Source organism: Labeo rohita, chromosome 24 (genome assembly GCF_022985175.1).
Source record: "Labeo rohita strain BAU-BD-2019 chromosome 24, IGBB_LRoh.1.0, whole genome shotgun sequence".
Lineage (NCBI taxonomy): Eukaryota > Metazoa > Chordata > Actinopteri > Cypriniformes > Cyprinidae > Labeo > Labeo rohita.
Genome location: NC_066892.1, coordinates 7,929,066 through 7,948,271, shown reverse-complemented (window position 1 = coordinate 7,948,271; position 19,206 = coordinate 7,929,066). Strand labels below are relative to the sequence as shown.

Below are 19,206 nucleotides of genomic sequence, written 5' to 3'. Positions count from 1 at the left end.
GACCATATTTTCCCTCCAAACCATCTGCCAAACTTGTTTTGCTGTGTGTCACGTAAAAACTCCACAAGGCGTTTCTCTGAGTGACTGTATTTACGCAGGGAAACATGCTAAACAGGGCTTTGTTAATGTTGTCTGAATACGTCCGCCAACAGTTATGAAAGTGACTTATTGTTGATACAATTCTTTCAGTGGCTATAATAATAGCCTTGTCAAGCCTGTCATTCTGTTGAGCTGAAAAGATGTTCCAAACAAAAAGAACATGACATTTAGGAGTGAAGGAGAAAAATAGAGCTCTTTCAGAAACAATGGTGACTTCCTGTTCCTCAGCTAATATCTATCTTTGTAAAACTCATAAGAATACAGGGGAGGCTAATTTGTGACTTGTCCATAATTATTTTGGGCTCCTCAAGCTCAGTGGTTCTAGTTTTGCTTCAGGATTGTCAAGTGGTGAGTTAATAAAAACACAAACAGCAGACAGGCTGAATAAGGACGCATATTTACTCTCTGACAGCAGGTGGCGCTTATGAAACGGGGCTGTACGTTACTGCATAAATGCTGGATTTGGTTTGTAAATCACACGCACATCTGATGTTTGAGCTCTTTTAATTGAGCTATTATGGTTTGGTTTACAGAGCAGCGATGAGAAAGGCTCCGTTCAATTATGAGGTTTGGTTATTATCTCATCAGCTCAGAACATTAGCTCCTCTAATGCGTCCTCACAGCTCAGCGACGAGATGTGTGCCACTGTGGAGATCACCTAGTCTTAGTCATATCCGTCTCCTTAATGTGCTTAAATGGGAAATTTCGGGTTCTGGTACGCGCTGTGCTAACCGAGCCCACATAAACAGGCCAAGCGCGACCGCTGAATAATTGAACCGATTTTCCAGGTCACGTTTGTCAAATACATATTTTAAGCCCCATCTTGATGGATTCTCTTTAAGGGATTACATACTTTTAATGTCAAATGAAGGCAGGGAGTTTTAATATCAAATGCAGGAAGTGTTTAATAGACATATTGGGGTGTGGTAATGGTAATTTTGCATGATAGCTATTTAGAAATCACTTTGTTTATATAATAATTGGTATCTGTTTTCTTCTCTATAGGTGTATACATGTTTGGCCTTTTCACCACAGACATCTTTGTGAACGCTGGTCAGGTGGTAACGGGGAACCTGGCTCCTCATTTTCTGACAGTGTGTAAGCCCAACTACACAGCTCTGGGTTGCCAGCAAGCTCTTCGCTACATCAGCCATCAGGAAGCCTGCACCGGCAACGAGGACGACATCCTACGTGCCCGCAAGACCTTTCCTTCCAAAGAGGCGGCGCTTAGTGTGTACGCTGCTGTCTATATGGCTGTGAGTATCTCATAATTGTCATTATAGCCTCATTGGAAAAATACGCCTGTGGTGACGTTGTTGCAAAATATTGCGTAGTTTCTTGCACAAATGTCCAGGTAGAGGTGTTCAGTTCTGTTCAAACAGATGAACATGAATCTGGCAGGGTTTTACCATGCTGGCTGTTGTACGTATCATGGCGGTTTGGAAATGAAAGTTCTGGTGAGGTGAGGTTAATTGGGTTTAAAAATAACCTAGTACCAACAGTACCAGGTGAGCGAACAAGCAAGTTTACAACATCAAAAAAGCCATACTTATGGAGTTGGTTATATGATGCAAACATCAAAATGTGTTAGTTTGCAAATCATGCAGTATGGTGAAAGTGTGTTGCCATAACATAGTATTGTAAAAACATAATAAATTTTTTTTTTTTTAATAATAATAAGGCAATTTTAATACTTTTAATTTTTTACAGAATATTAACACAATCCTGATGTGTATATATATATATATATATATTGTATGTATATGCATGTGTATATATATCTATTTATTTAAAAAGATGCAAATGCATGTGTAAAAAATCCCATTTTTCCAAAAATAAGACACATTTTCTAAACCTTTTTTTACAGAATATTATATAAACACTACAAAAGTTTTTGAACAGTAAGAGTTTTAATGTTTTTTAAAGACGTATCTTCTTTTTACCAAGCCTGCATTTAGCATTCAGCAAAAACAGTAATATTTTAAAATAATTTTACTATTTAAAATACCTGTTTTGTATTTGAATATATTTTAAAATTTAATTTATTCTTGTCATTAAAGCTAAATTCAGCAACATTACTCCAGTCTTCAGTGTCACATGATTCTTCAGAAATCATTCTAATATTCTGATTTGCTGTTCAAGAAACATTTTTATTATTATTATTATGCAGTAACATTGTTTTCAGGATTCTTTGATTAATAAAAGGATCCAAAGATGAGCTTTTCATCAAAGCTGAAATAAAAAGCTTTCGTAACATTTTACACTATACCATTCAAAAGCTTGGAGTCAGTTATTTTTTTTGGGGGGTGGGGGGGGGTATAGGAATTCATTCTTTTATTTAGCAAGGATGCTTTAAATTGATCAAAAGTGATGATAAAGACTTTATAATGTTACAAAATATTTCTATTTCAGATAAATGCTGTTTTTCCAAACTTTCTATTCATCAGAGAAACCTGAAAAAATTGTACTCAGCTGTTTTCAGCATAATGATAATAATAAAAAATGTTTTTTGAGCAGCAAATCAGAATATTAGCATGATTTTTGAAGGATCATGTGACTGGAGTAATGATGCTAAAAATTCAGCTTTGTAATCACATGAATAAATTGCATTTTCAAATAGAATACAATGAATTTAGGCCCAGATTATGCAGAGCTGTAATAACTGCTAATGGTGAATCGAAATTTAAGTTTTTTCTATGTATAAACTGTTTATATAATAAAATATGTTTTTGTAGTTTGTGTTGTCCCTTATCAGTGCAAATTTATTACAAATTCAAAAGGATTCATGCCAATATTGTCCAAAACTCCACTCTTCCAGGGCATTTTCAAACTTTTGGAGGGCAGTGTAGGTCTCTGTTTATATATATTTATTAATTTGAAAGAAATGATGCAAATGCATTGTTAAAAGCTTTTATTGGCATGACAGAAGGAGTTTAGATTTTTCTTTATTTATTTGTTTAAGTGATGGTTTAATTAACATGCTGTTAGTCTGTTTCCATGGTAAAACCTTCTTGGGAAAGTGTCTTTAAATGTATCCCTATTTAAAACACCAAGACTTTTTTTCTTCATTTAGGTTTGATATTTTTAGCCGTGATGGATTAATTAACATGCTGCGCTTTAGCTGTTAAGACTGTTTCCATGGTAAAACCTACTTGGAAAAGTTGTCTTTAAATGTATCACATGCAAATGGACATCTTTAGCTGCTGCACTGTGTCTTTTTTTTAAGATGCCATGAACTTTATAAGAACCGTTATATTTGTTTGACATCTACACGTCACTGGAAAGTCATTAGCTTTGAAGTTCTTCAAGAAGGATTTTCAAAGCACGTCCTTTAGTGCTCTTCACACTTACCACCATTAATGAACGTGATGTAGAGTGACAACCGTCAGTCTGCTTTTGACTTTGAGCTGATGTTTAAATACAGCATGCATATGAAGGTGATTTAGGCTCTTCTTATAGCAAGCACCGCTTGGTTTGAATTTTTAATGCCCAGTGCAAATCATTGATATGTATATCTCTGTGTCTTATTGCGATCGTCATGAAGCATGTTTATCTTGAGTGCATCCAGGAGAGATGGCACAACGCAGGGATGCATTTGAAATGCAGATGCAAATTCAAAGGAGCTTCATTTAGATTCTGCCCATAGCCTGATCAAGCACAGATATGACACAAAGCACTATAGCGTGAGTACAGTTGTTTGTGGCAAAGACTTTTTTTCTAGTAATACGCAGTATGAAAAGTGATAACTTTTTTTTCCATGAACGCAGTGGTAGCCCTGTCTGTCAGCAATCTTACAGCAGGAAGTATTACCAATGAGAAAGGAAATGAGAGTTGGATTGGTGTGAAAAGTTTTAATGCCAATTTAAAGGTTGTGCGCAGACCTTTCTCATATGGGATAAGGCTGGTTTTCATTTGGTGACACTGAGGCTTGTTTACGCTGAACATACAGTGATCTGATTTTACACTTTTTTTCTACTGTGCTTTATGTATCATGAATTTTTAAAAAACTGCATTAAATCTGATCAGATTTTTCAATTTTGCAAATGCAAGTTTGTATCTCTCAATTCTGGCGTTTTCTCACAATTGCGAGTTATATCTCGCAATTCTGACTTATTTTGGAGATACAAACTCACAATTAGTAATTTTAAAGTCCAGTTCTGAAGGAAAAAACACTGATATGTTCTCAGAACTGCAAAGAAATATAAACCTGCAATTCTAAGAACATCACAGTTGCGAGATATAAACTCGCAATTCTTAGGAAAAAAAAAGTCAGCGTAACTTTCCTTCTCAAAATTGCATAATTCAAAGTTTTTTTCTCAAAATTGCAAATTTACATCACCCAATTCTGAGAGAGAAGGTCAGAACTGCGGGTTTATATCTTTATAACTTTATAACTCACAATTGCGAGTTTGTATCATGCAGTTCTAAGAAAAAAAAGTCAGAATTGTGAGATATAAACTTGCTAGAAAAAAAGTCGCAATTACCTTTATTTCTGGCTTCATTAATATTCAGACCATGAGTAACTAAAAATATTTTTTTCTAAATAATAATAAGTATAAAAATAAATAAAAACAAATAAAGTCCAGGTATGAGGGGAAAAAAGAGTTTAAAAAAATTCTGAGAAAATTTTATTAGAAAGTTAGAATTGCGATATGTAAAGAAAGTCAATTGTTATTTTATATCTCACAGTTCTGACTTTATTTCTCAGAATTGAGAGTTTCAGTCTCGCAAAGGTTTTTTCTCACAATTGCGAGTTTATATCAATTATACGCAATTTCTGGGGAAAAAAAGTCAGAACAGTGAGATGTAAACTCGCAATTGGGAAAAAAATGTTTTTTGTTTTTTTTTTCAATTACCTTTTTTTTTCAGTGACAGAAACAGGCTTCCATAATATTCAGACTATGAGCAAAAGTTTTCCTTTCTAAATAATAAATAAAGCATTTTTAAAATGTTTTATTAAAAAACAATTGTGAGTTATAAAGTCCAGTTCTGAGGGGGAAAAAAAGACAGACGTGTTTGTAACTGCAAGTTTATTTCTCACAATTCTGAGAAAAAGTTTTGAGAAAGAAAGTCAGAATTGCGATATATAAACTTATAAGAAAGTCACAATTGTAAGCTTATATCTTTTATTTTATTTCTTAGAATTGAGAGTTTCAGTCTCGCAAATCAAAGTTTTTTTCCTCACAATTGCGAGTTTATATAAATTATATGTAATTCTGAGAGAAAAAAGTCAGAACATGTGAGATGTAAACTTTAAGTTGGGAGAAAAAAGTCACAATTAGCCTTTTTTTATTGTTTATTCAGTGATGGAAATGGGTTTCCATAATATTTAGACTATGAGCAACTAAAAATATATTTTTTTCTAAATAATAATAAAAGCATTTTTCACATTTTATAATAAAAGACAATTGCGAGTTATAAAGTCCAGTTCTGAGGGAGAAAAAGGCGGATGTTCTCAGAATTGAGTTCTTACAATTCTGAGAAAGAATTGCAAGAAAAAAGTCAGAATTGTTAGTTTATATCTTGCAGTTTTGACTTTATTTCTCAGAATTGCAACTTCATTTCTTAGAATTGCAAGTTTAAAACTCACAATTCAAAGTTGTCTTACAATTGCGAGTTAATATCAATTAAAAAAAGTCATAACTGTGAGATGTAAACTTGCAATTGTGAAAAAAAAGTCACAGTTTACCTTTTTTGCATTTACATTTTTTATTCAGTGATGGAAACGGGCTTCCATAATATTCAGACTATGAGCAACTAAAAAGGTTTTTTTTTTTCTAAGTAATAATAAATAAAGTATTTTTCAATTTTTTTAATAAAAGACAACTGCGAGTTATAAAGTCCAGTTCTGAGGGGGAAAAAGGCAGATGTTCTCAGAATTGAGTTCTTACAATTCTGAGAAAGAATTGCAAGAAAAAAGTCAGAATTGTGCTTATATTTTGCAGTTCTGACTTTATTTCTCAGAATTGCAACTTTATTTCTTAGAATTGCAAGTTTAAAACTCACAATTCAAAGTTTTCTCACAATTACGAGAAAAAAGTCCAAATAATATTCAGACAATGAACAACTAAAAAGATTTTTTTTCTAAATAATAATAAAAAAAAGCATTTTAATTTTTTTTATAAAAAACAATTGCAAGTTATAAAGTCCAGTTCTGAGGGGGAAAAAAGACTTTTCTCAGAACTGCAAGTTCTTAAAAAAACTCAGAATTGTGATCAGAATATTTTGCAGTTCTGACTTTATTTCTCAGAATTGCAAGTTTAAAACTAACAATTCAAAGTTTTAATACAATTGTGAATTAATATCAATTATACACAATTCTGAGAGAAATAAAAATAGCTGTGAATTCAGAATTGTGAGAAAAAATGTCAGAATTCTGAGTTTACATCTCACAATATTTTTTTCTTAGAATTGAAAAAACTAACTCTGATTTGAGGGATAAAAATATCCATTAGCTTTTTCCTATTCCATGGTGGAGACAGGCTTCCATAACAAACAAAGCAAACCTGAATCAGATATGGGGGAAAAATCATATTTTTGCTGCTTGTCTGTGCAAAAACCAATTAAAACCTAATTATTAATATAAATGTTACAACTCGCAAATCGTTTTAGAAATGGGCTCCGAGTCAAGCACTAACCATCCCAAAAAATTAGATAACATATGAGCTTTCCTCTCAGCTCTTTTACTTATTCATTCCCATTATAATCACCGCTTTTATGGCCTCCCTTAATTTTTCCCTTCATGGTCTAATTAGCCACAGTGACCCGGTTAGGATGCGAGACGTCCCGTACAGGCGAGCAGACTATGAAGGACAGAATCCAAAAATCAAGTAATGAGCATCTGGCACGGTTTAGACCTCTTTTTCATCAGCGATGCCGCTCCAGATGTGCACCGGCCCCGCAAGGAAATCTCACTCCGTAGGGAGAGAATATCTCGTACCAGCTGTTAGTCAAGTCGAGCCCTGATGACTAGAACTCAGAAAGAATCACAGTGTCCCAGGAGGTTTGATTATTAATGTAGACACAAGAGTAGTCTGATTAGTGTCTGTAGGATGTGCTCTACTGTGTCTGAGAACTTAAAAATTTTGATTTCCTACAAGGTGTCTTTGAGCGAACATGCTTTTCCAATCAAATGAGAGATGATGGTGTCTCATTAACAATATCTTAATTTGTGTTCCAAAGATGAACAAAGGTCTTACTGTTTTGGAACAACATTAGGGTGAGTAATTAATGACAATTAATTAGTGAGTAATTGGTCAAACTATCAATTTAAGTAATAAAGAGACTCCCAGTTGGTCTTTTATAATGATATATAATGAGTCTGCAGTCTAAGTAGGGAGCAGCTCACTAGTTTTTGGAACAGAGCTGCAAACACGCATTAACACTTTTTCAGGTTTGAAGAATGAGGTGGCAAATGAAGTCAGAAGAGTTGGCAGGATATTGTGAGTCAGTCCATTTGCAGAGTTTCATGACTTTGTCAGACTCCCGTGGGAGATTGACTTTCTCCAAGAACTATCAAGGCAAACTGAGACGGGTTGATAAAGTCTTTGAACAAATAATGTGATGTTCTCAATCCTGAAAATGATAGCTGTCACAAATACAATAGTCTTTTAGGCCTTCAGATGATGTAAATGAAAGCATATCACAGCCGATGGCCGTCGGCCCCGACAGGAAGGACAAGTGGTATCTCTCGGGAAAGAACTTTGCAGCTGTGCAACAGTGTGTAAAATTGATATTTTGACAACTTACTCTCTGCAGATTTGAGGCAGTCCAGCAGCTCTGCCCTTGACCTGTGAGATGGCGTTTTGTTGCGTTCAAAAAGACTACATGGTTTTTGACAGAAGCCCTAAAGGCAGATGACCAAGGACTAAACCGGCTCATGAATCGCAGTTGCAAAATGTAGGACAGAGGAAAAGTCAGCATGCAACAATACTCCCAGCTAGTTTTATTTTTGTAGTCTGACATACTTCTAAATAAAATAGGTTGTTTTTTTTTTTTTTTTGAGAAGAATAGGGAGACAATGATATTAAAATAATTACAATACCGTTTAAGTTTTGGGTTGGTAAGATTTTTTTTTATAAAGAAATTATAAAGAAATTATTTTTATTTTAACTTAATTAAACAGTTTTACAATGTTGCAAAAAAAGCTGTTTTTTTAACTTTCTATTTATCAAGGAATCCTGATTGTTTTTATTTATATATATTATCAAATATTAAGCAGTACAACTGTTTTTGACATTGATCATAATAATAAATGTTTCTTTAGAACCAAATCAGCATACTAGAATGATTTCTGAAGGATCAAATGACAATAACATTTTAAAATAGAAAAATGTAAAAATGTATTTTAAATATATTTTAAATTGGAATAGTACTTTACAATTTTTATTTTTTTTTTTTACTGTATTTGTATTAGTGCTGGGCAATGATTAATCACAATTAGTCGCGATTAATCACATCCAAAATAAAAGTTTGTGTACATAATATATGTGTGTGTACTGTGTATATTTATTATGTACATATAAATACACACACATTCATGTATATATTTAAGAAAAATGTTATGTTTATATATTAAATATAATATAAATTATATGACTATAAATATATACATGTAAACACATAAATATTTTCAAAATATATAATTAATCGTTGCCCAGCACAAATTTTTTATCGAATAAATCCAGTCAGGATGAGCATAAAAATCATATTTTCAAATATATTAATTGTTTTGTCCACATAGCTTAAAAATAAAACACTAATTAATTAAAATCAGTCATTTTAAATGCTACAAGTACAAATTTAGGCATTTCAATATTATAAATGTGATTCATTTTGAGATTTGCTTATATTATATTATATTATATATCAATATTACATTATATAATATATTTATATTATATTATATTATATTATATTATATTATATTAACATTGTTAATAAATTAGTGTTTTTAAAGATTAAAGGGATAGTTCACCTAAAAATAAAAAATTATTTGATTTATTACTCACCCTCATGTTGTAAGACCTTGGTTCATCTTTCGAACACAAATTAAGATGTTTTTGATTAAATCTGACAGCTTTCTGACTCATTAAAATTGGACATAATTAAAATAGTCCATGTGACATGGAAGAGAAAAAATTATTGAGTAAAGTCGTTATTTTTGTTTCCTTTGCGCATAAAAAGTATTTTCGTAGTTTCATAAAATTATGGTTGGACTGTTTTCAGGGTTGCCAGGTTTGCACAACAAAACCCACCCAATTGCTACCCAAAACTATTCCAATCCTATTTCAAAAGGGAACTAAAATACACATTTTTTGGTGGTGTTTCCTTGGTAAAATGTGAATTCCAGGGGATAAATATCTCGTTTTTGGGGTCGCTTCAACCCAGGGACATAAAAAAAACGTTGTTACAGTAGCCCATTTTCGCGCAAAAAACGCAGACTTGGCAACACTATTTTATCGATGTCATTACTACCTTTCTGGGTCTTGAACCTAACAGTTGCGTTGCTCTCTATGCAGGGTCAGAAAGCTCTTAGATTTCATCAAAAATATCTTAATTTGTGTTCTGAAGATGAGTAATTAATGACAGAATTTTCATTTTTGGGTGAACTATCTGTTTAAATGAGAGTCAAAAGTGAGCATCAGATGTCGACAAAGCACTTCACTGCTTGAGTAGCACTATGTAAATACTAAATATACTTCATATTTCTGTTCCATATATCTCCTTTGGATGTGCATACTTGTACCTGCATTACTTTGTCTGATCTGCCTGGTCATACATATTGAGATTTGAGGACATCAAAAGCGCCTGCTCACCCCAGCTCCTCCTGGAGACAGAATAAAATCAGGTCACAATGTGACAATGACCTTTGAATCCAAGAGAGAGACTCTGAAAGAGCGAGACGGCGCTGTAGTGTCTCCGACTCGCACAAGGTAACAATTACTGTCTTTGTGTGGCGTTTCCTCAGGAGTGATGGCTGATTATCTACGACCTTCAGCGCTGACACACATGCATACTCCACAGTGAGTCGGCAGGACCAGCCCACATTTGTCCACATTTTCTCATTCACTTGCTATGACGTGACTTCAGAGACAAAGTCACAGATGTCTCTCTGGATGGATAGGCATGTTCTGCCACTCTGTCTTTACCTGACTGATCTGAATGGGTGATGGATAGCTGTTCACCAGCCCATGAACCTCTCTGAGAACATAAACACTCATACATAAACAGTATTTGTTCAGAGGACTCATCTATTAAAGGATGAAAATGAATTGTTCTAAACCTGTATGAGTTTCTTTTTTTGAAGAATGTAATGAGTAAAGAATGAAAAAAGTATCTGTAACAGAAGTTAGATTATAAGATGGTCAGAGCACATATTTTCACCTAGTCACAAATAGAAGCTTGCAAACAAGTCACAATTCGCCTGAGGATGTAACCATAACAACAGTAGGCTGCTGAAGTGCTTTCTGTCACTGTGTTTATGCTCTTTTTGCCCTGGATGGCAAGTGGTGTTCGAATCCACCCATGATTGTGGGGTTCCTGAGTGTCTGGATGTTGACATAGTTTGGTTTGGGAGGAGGAAGGTTCATGTTTTTGGCCTGAATAACATGATGCGTTTACATTGATGTCATGTCTGCATTTAAGATCACCTCCTTAGGTCACGAGGTTTGTGTGATCGGATATTTACATGTTATTTTAATGACTATCCAACCAATAAAAAACACATAAAGTGACAAAGAGTACAGTAAATACCCACAAACCGAGAGGTAGGAGTACAGAAAACAGCTTGAGTTGTGTGATATGAAACGCAAATGATTGCAAATCAAAATCAATACTTTCTTTCTCTCTGATTTCAGATGTACATCACATTTACAGTGAAAGCCAAAGGAACTCGTCTGGCTAAACCAGTCATGTCTTTGGGTCTGGTGTGCCTGGCTTTCTTAACGGGTATAAACAGGGTAGCAGAGTATCGTAACCACTGGTCTGATGTCATCGCCGGCTTTATCATCGGTGTGGCCATCGCCACCTTTCTGGTAAGTTTTTAATCAGTTAATCAGTTCTTTTGTTCCATATCTATCTATCTATCTATCTATCTATCTATTGTTCTGTCATTCTATCGTTCTATCTATCATTCTGTCGTTCTATATCTATCTATCGTTCTGTCATTCTATCATTTTGTTGTTGTCATTGTCTATCATTCTATCATTCTATCTGCCATTCTGTCTATCCTTCTATCGTTCTGTCTATTCTTCCTATCATTCTATATATCTATTGTTCTGTCATTCTGTTGTTCTATATCACTCTATCATTCTATCATCTATCTATCTATTTATTATTCTGTCGTTTTATATCTATCTATCGTTCTGTCATTCTGTCATTCTATTGTTCTGTTATTCTACCATTCTATCGTTCTATATCTATCGTTGTCATTCTATCATTCTGTCATTGTCTATCATTCTATCGTTCTATGATTCTATCTGCCGTTCTGTCTATCGTTCTGTCTATCCTTCTTTCTATCATTCTATATATCTATTGTTCTATCTATCATTCTGTTGTTCTGTATCACTGTATCTATCTATCTATCTGTTATTCTGTCCTTCTATATCGATCTATCAATTGTTCTATATGTCGTTCTATCGTTCTGTCATTCTGTTGTTCTGTTATTCTATCATTCTGTTGTTCTATTATTTTGTCGTTCTATATCTATGTATCTATTGTTCTATCATTCTGTCATTCTGTCGTTCTGTCTATCGTTCTATCATTCTGTCTGCCGTTCTGAATAGAGTTCTATCTATCTATCTATCTATCTATCTATCTATCTATCTATCTATCTATCTATCGTTCTGTTGTTCTATCTGTTTGTTCTATCATTCTGTCTATCCTTCTATCTGTCGTTCTATATATCTTTCGTTCAGTCTATCATTCTGTTGTTCTATATCTATCACTCTATCATTCTATCATTCTATCTATCGTTCTATCTATTGTCTATCTATCTATCTGTCATTCTATCGTTCTGTCATTCCATATCTATCTATCTATCTATCTATCTATTTATCTATCTATCTATCTATCGTTCTATCGTTCTATGTATCGTTCTATCTGTCGTTCTGTCGTTCTATCTGTCATTGTCATTCTATCATTCTTTCTATCATTCTAATGTTCTGCCTGTCATTCTGTCTATCCTTTATTATTATATATCTATTGTTCTGTCTATTACTCTGTTGTTCTATATCTATCTATCGCTCTATCATTCTATCTATTGTTCTATCACTCTATTGTTCTCTTTCTATCGTTCTGTCATTCTATATTTATCTATCATTCTATCGTTCTATCTATCGTTCTATCATTCTATCATTTTATCATTCTGTCTGTTGTTCTCATTCTATCTATCTATCTTATCTATCTATCTATCATACTGTCTATTGTTCTGTATATCATTCCACAGCTGTATTGTTCTATCTTTCACTGTATATATTGTTGTATCTATTGTTCTATCATTCTATCTATCTATCTATCTGTCTGTCTGTCTATCTATCTAACAAAAGTGTTTTTAATTGTTTTAGTGAACAATAACAACACTGATATAACTAATTTATCGTAAAAATATTTGAAAAGTATTTAATCTTCTAGAAATTGCTTTTTATGGATACAATCTTTTTTTATAAAAAAGTATTTTGTAAAAATCCTTTTCATTTAAGTCTTCTAAACCCATGCAGTAGTTTTATAAAAAGCAAACTATGAGGGTGATTAAATGATGATACAGTTTTTGTAAACTAACACTAGTTAGAGTTACACGGATTTGAATGAGCAAATTACACATAGCTCAATCAAGCAAGGATAACAGGATAGAGAAAGGATCATGTCGGCTGGTGGGAAGCTAAGTAGAAGAACCGCTCACATACTGACATTCTAGAGGACCAGCTAAGCTCATGGCAACATCCAGCCCTGTTGCAGACCCTCTGCTTCAGGCCTCTTATTCCTTTAAATCCAATTGCGCAGAAGAGTTGGCAAATGCAGGAAGATGGATTTCACCCTTATTCCACCACCATCTGGACACATCACGATACAGGCTCCCTCTCAGGGCACAGGAGATAAGAGCAAATGCTAATGCATTTATGGAGACCATAGCTGAGTTTTCAAACACTACAATCAAACACAATGACTCATGCTTTGCTTATCTGCAGGTATAAATTTTGTTTTTGTTTCTAGACTTTAGCCTGTAGAATTCAACCAACTTGATGGTTAAATCAATACGCTAAAAGTTCAAAAAAGAGTGCCACAATTAAGATAAAAAATCCATGAAATTCAACCTCGCATGTTGCAAATTCAGCATGTAATGTTCCAGATAAGGCCTGATTTTGGGATGAAAGATAATAGTCCCAGAAGAATGGATAAAAACATTGCTGTGATGTAGGGCACATCAGGGCTGAGAGGCCCACAAGCTGTGGATCCACGAAGACCACACAGCTACAAAGGAACTTTTTAGAGAGCTGTGACATCTTAGTGGCAAAATTTTGGTGTCATTTCAGTTGAAGATTTTTTCACAAATGGTTCTTTGTCGAGAGAATTCCCCCTTATGATTTCATTAACTATCAGAGAGTGAATTAAATAGTTTGAAAACATTTCCTAACTCCTGTCTAACTTCATTCCAGTCACTGTCAAGATAAAGAAAAGTATTCCTGAGTGGTCTCTCAGAGATTTCTCTAGTAATGAACTGTCAGGCTGAGCTCTTTAATGATTCTTTGATTGACTTCAGCTATTAATTTGTCTGAGAGTGGGCTGTTGGTGCTGAACAAACAGTGTGGCAGCCTAGTTCTTGTATTGGAGCAATATTGGAGAGATTTGAGCGGAGCCGTGTTTAGAAAGCTGCATGATTGCTCTCTGATGTCAACTTTCAACCTTGACTAAACTTATTTTATCACATTATTAGTGGTGTTTGCTAAGGCAGCTGATTATAGCTTTGTCAAAACACTTAAACCTTAAAGACAGTTCACTCACAAAAAAAATGTGAAAAAGAAAAATTCCTTTACTCACCTGTCATTCTAAACCTACTTGACTTTTTTCTTCTGCAGAACCTTCTATGGAAAATAGATTTTTTTCTTTCTTTCTTTCAGTCATTCTCTATCAATCAATCTATCTATCGTTCTGTCTATCGTTCTATCCTTTGATCTGTCGTTCTGTCGTTTCATCTGTCTGTTGTTCACTCCATCGTTCTGTCATTCTGTTTCTCTCTCTTACCTGTCAGTCTATTGTTCTATCGTTCTGTCGTTCTCTGTCTGTCTACCTATCGTTCTAATGTTTGTTTTGTTGTTATCTATCTATCTATCTTTCTATCTTTCTATCTGTCTGTCATTCTCTAACTAATGTTCGTTCTGTCGTTATCTATCTATTGTTCTGTTTTCTGTCATTCTATCTATTGTTCTGTCCTGGTACATCTGTCTATCTATCTATCTATCTATCTATCTATCTATCTATCTATCTATCTATCTATCGTTCTATCGTTCTATCATTTTATCGTTCTGTCATTCTCTATCATTTAAATGTTTGTTCTGTTGTTATCTATCTATATCTATCTTCTATCTATCTTTCTGTCATTCCCTATCTATCTATCTATCTATCGTTCTATCGTTCTGTCGTTCCATCTATCTTTCTGTCATTGTACATCTATCTATCTATCGTTCTATCATTCTATCGTTCTGTCCTTCTCTGACTGTCTATCATTTTGATGTTTGTTCTGTCATTATCTATCTATCTATCTATCTATCTATCTATCTATCTATCTATCTATCTATCTATCTATCTATCTATCTATCTATCTATCTATCTATCTATCTTCTATCTTTCTTTCTATCTGTCTGTCTATCTGTCTATCTACCATTCTGTCATTTCATCTATCGTTCTGTCATTGTACATCTATCTATCTATCTATCTATCTATTGTTCTATCGTTCTATCGTTCTGTCGTTCTCTGACTATCATTTTGATGTTTGTTCTGTCACTTTCTGTCTATCTTCTATCTTTCTTTCTATCTATCTATCATTCTGTCATTGTACATCTATCTATCTATCTACTATTTTTCTTTCTATCTATCTGTCTATCTGTCTGTCTACCGTTCTGTCGTTTCATCTATCGTTCTGTCATTGTACATCTATCTATCTATCTCTCTATCTCTCTATCTATCTATCTATCTATCTATCTATCTATCTATCTATCTATCTATCATTCTGTCGTTCTCTGACTGTCTATCATTTTGATGTTTGTTCTGTCGTTATCTATCTTCTATCTTTCTTTCTATCTATCTATCTATCTATCTATCTATCTATCTATCTATCTATCTATCTATCATTCTGTCATTGTACATCTATCTATCTATCTATCTATCTATCTATCTATTTACAGATAGCTCTATCATTCTGTCTATCGTTCTGTCATTATCTGTCTATTTATCCTCTATGTATCATTCTATCATTCAATCTATTGTTTTGTCGTTCTACCATCTGTCTATCTATCTATCTATCTATCTATCGTTCTATCGTTCTATCGTTCTATTGTTCTGTCGTTTCATTTATCGTTCTGTCATTGTACATCTATCTATATCTATGTATCTATTTATCTATCTGTCATCTATCTATCTGTCTACAGATAGATAGATAGATAGATAGATAGATAGATCCTCTATCTGTCTATTTATCCTCTATGTATCATTCTATCATTCAGTCTATCGTTTTGTCATCTATCTATCTATCTACATATTGTTCTATCATTCTATCTATTGTTATATTGTTCTGTCATTTGATTTGTCTGTCTATTGTTCTTGAGCAAATGTAAAATTATACTCATGTTTTTTCGTTCCATTGTTTATATTGCTTGCATATCGCCCTCTGGTCTTGAGGGTCAGACAAGTGTTTAGCCCTACTGCCAGGCCATTACGAATCCTCTTCGGCGACTAAGATTGTGATTTATGAAAGCATTTAGCTGCCGTTTTGTTGGAGGAAGCGCACAAAGAATCATGTGATTAGCTGACACGCTCCAATTATTGAAATTGCATGTGCTAAGCTTTCTCGTCGAGTAAGGAGCCCACTCTGTAAGATATTGACCTCATTTAGACCACAATAGGTTAGTGATTCAAACATGCTCTGTTTAGCTGGAGATCCAGAAGCTGCATATATGATGACAGAATATAAACTACCAAGAGAATATGTGACCTACTTTGGCCCTTGGCTGCTGTGTTGGGGCTTTTTATTAATATCATCAACAGATTTTGCACAGAAGTCAGAAAAAGCGGACACTCAGCAACATACAAATACATATTTGGAATAGAGAATTATATACAGCAAGAAGTGCAAGCAAGTACAGTAATGACTTTATGTAAATCTATCTATCTATCTATCTATCTTGTTCTGTTGTTCTATCGTTCAATCTATCGTTCTATCGTTCTATTATTCTGTCATTCTATCTATCATGTCATTCTATCATTCTATCGTTCTAATGTTTTTTTCTATTGTTCTTTCTATTGTTCTATCTTTCATTCTATCATTCTAACTGTAGTTCTATCTATTGTTCTATCATTCAATCTATAATTCTATCATTCTATGTATCATTCTGTTATTCTATCTATCGTTCTGTCATTCTGTCATTCTATCTGTCCTTCTGTCTATCGCTGTCTATCGTTCTATCCATCATTCTGTCATTCTATCGCTCTATCTGTCATGCTGTCTATATTGTTCTATCTATCTATCATCTGTCGTTCTATCGTTTTGTTGTTCTTTCGTTTTATCAATCTGTCATTCTATCTATCATTCTATCTGTCGTTCTATTGTTCTATCATGCTGTCATTCTGTCTTTCATTCTGTCGTTCTGTCTATATATTGTTCTTTCGTTTTATCTATCGTTCTATCATTCTATCTGTTGTTCTGTCTATTGTTCTATTGTTCAAACAATCTATCGTTCTATGTATTCTGTCTATCTGTCATTCTATCATTCAGTCTATCGTTCTGTTGTATGTTTTATGTATCATTCTGTCATTCTAATCTGTCTATCTATCTATCTATCTATCATCTATCCATGTTTATCGTTCTATCATTCTATCTATATATTGTTCTGTCTATCGTTCTATCCTTTTATTTGTTCTATCTGTTCTATTGTGCGACCTATCTATCTATCTGTCTGTCTATCTATCTGTCTATCTATCTATCTATCATCTATTTATCTATCTATCTGTCTATATTTATTGTTCTATCGTTCTATCATTCTATCTATATATCGTTCTGTCTATCTATCTATTTATCGTTTTATCTTGTTGTTCTATCTGTAGTTATATTATTCTGTCATTCTATCATTTTATGTCATTCTGCCGTTCTCTCTCTATCCATCATTTTATCATTCTGTAGTTCTATTTTTTATTCTATTTTCATTATATTATTCTGTCATTCTATCTATCTATCGTTTTATGAGTCATTCTATCTATCATACTGTCGTTCTGTCTATATATTGTTCTATCACTCTATCATTCTATCTGTCGTTCTATCTATTAGTCTATCTATCTATCTGTCTATCTATCTATCTATCTATCTATCTTTCTATCCGAGTGGGAACAGCTATGGATAGTAGCTGTATTCCGCTTTATAGGTCGAGGTCTTTCACATGTCAGCTAAGAAAATTACTGTTATTTCACTCTTCTCTCTCCCCACTGTGACACACGATTGTCCCTGACTGTGCGTTACACAGTAGCTTTGTATTAAGTTTGTGTGCTTTAATATTATCCGCTCCAGTGACAGTGCAGCTGTATTATGTTGACACTGTATTCCAGAACTTCAAAACAAATCAACAGCTGCACAAATCCTTATTTTTGTACTTTTTTGTCCACTAATATTTAGAAATTCATTGCACACTGGCGTTCATGCAGCTCTTTTTTCTTCTACCGGTGTTACACAACACTTTCTGCCATTTCAAGGTTTACATGTTCATTATTTACACTTGTGCATAACTTATGCGTGCTAAATTATGTATGTTTGTAATGTAAGAAACACTGACTGAGATTTTAATACTAAACTTTGGGTTGCCAGCATTCATCAAACTCATCAAACTCTTTTTTCATCAATCCTTAAAGGAATAGTTGACAATTCTGTCATCATTCACTCACTCTCAGATTGTTCCATACCTGTATAAATCTGTTTATTCCGTTACAGACTAAAAAAATATTTTGAAGAATGTTGGCATCCAAACAGTTGATGGTAGCCACTGACACCAACATTTTGGGTGAACTGTCCTTTTAAATAATCATATATTTATCCTGTTTCAGGTGGTGTGTGTGGTCCATAACTTCAAAGGCAAACAACTGCTGAACGAGGATCCCCCACAGGACCACCTAAGCAGCAATCCGATGGTCAGCTCGCCCAGGGTTGAGAGTCCACTGGAAAAGTACATCGCTTCACAGGTACAGAGCACCTTGATATCTGTGGAACCATGCTGTCAGATGAGCTTCCGCGTGGTACATGCCCTGTGTTGAATCAGCTCTCAAGGGTCCTAATTGTGTCAGTTTGAGCGCTCGTATCAACAAGATGTGTATCCGTGCGCTCCTGTCCCTCAGGTGACAGAACTGAGAACGGATGATGAGGAATTGTCGTCCCGCTCTCTGAAAGGCCGTCTCCTGAGTTTCTTTAGTTGGATCACAGGCAAAAGCAGCCGCTTCAGACACCTGCAGAACACAAGGCAATAAACGTATGCGCACCTGTGTGAGGAGCTCAAGCTGCCAAAGCTCTGGAGTACAGTGACACGTCATTAAAACCCAGTTAAAACCCAATCATGTTCATTTCAACTGAACAAACCAATTACCTGTATCTAATTGAAGCGTACCCAGAGCTTCGGCATCTCCGGCTGTGTGTTTTCAAGTCCTTTGCAGTTCAATCTTCATGGTTACATCTGATCTTTTTCTTAACTTAAAGCTAATGTGCAGATTATCTGTTGACATTCAGGGAGCTGGAGAAGATATTTTCAATCATTTTCAGGGTGCAACTGGTTGACCATCCAGTAAAAATTATATCACACACATATTTTATTTGTAATTTGAATAAAGTATGATGCAATAATTATATTATTGTAATAT

At 34.1% G+C, this 19,206-nt stretch overlaps 1 protein-coding gene across 2 annotated transcripts in view; it reads left to right on the top strand.

Annotated features, from left to right (window-relative positions):
* plppr5b (phospholipid phosphatase related 5b) overlaps positions 1-19,206 on the top strand; it is a 66,223-nt gene that overhangs the window by 35,349 nt on the left and 11,668 nt on the right. For both annotated transcript variants that reach the window (XM_051097543.1, XM_051097544.1), the window contains 3 exons: positions 1,105-1,355; positions 10,959-11,135; positions 18,403-18,537. In XM_051097543.1, coding sequence (XP_050953500.1) covers positions 1,105-1,355; positions 10,959-11,135; positions 18,403-18,537 — 563 coding nt within the window. The remainder of the gene's footprint in view (positions 1-1,104; positions 1,356-10,958; positions 11,136-18,402; positions 18,538-19,206) is intronic.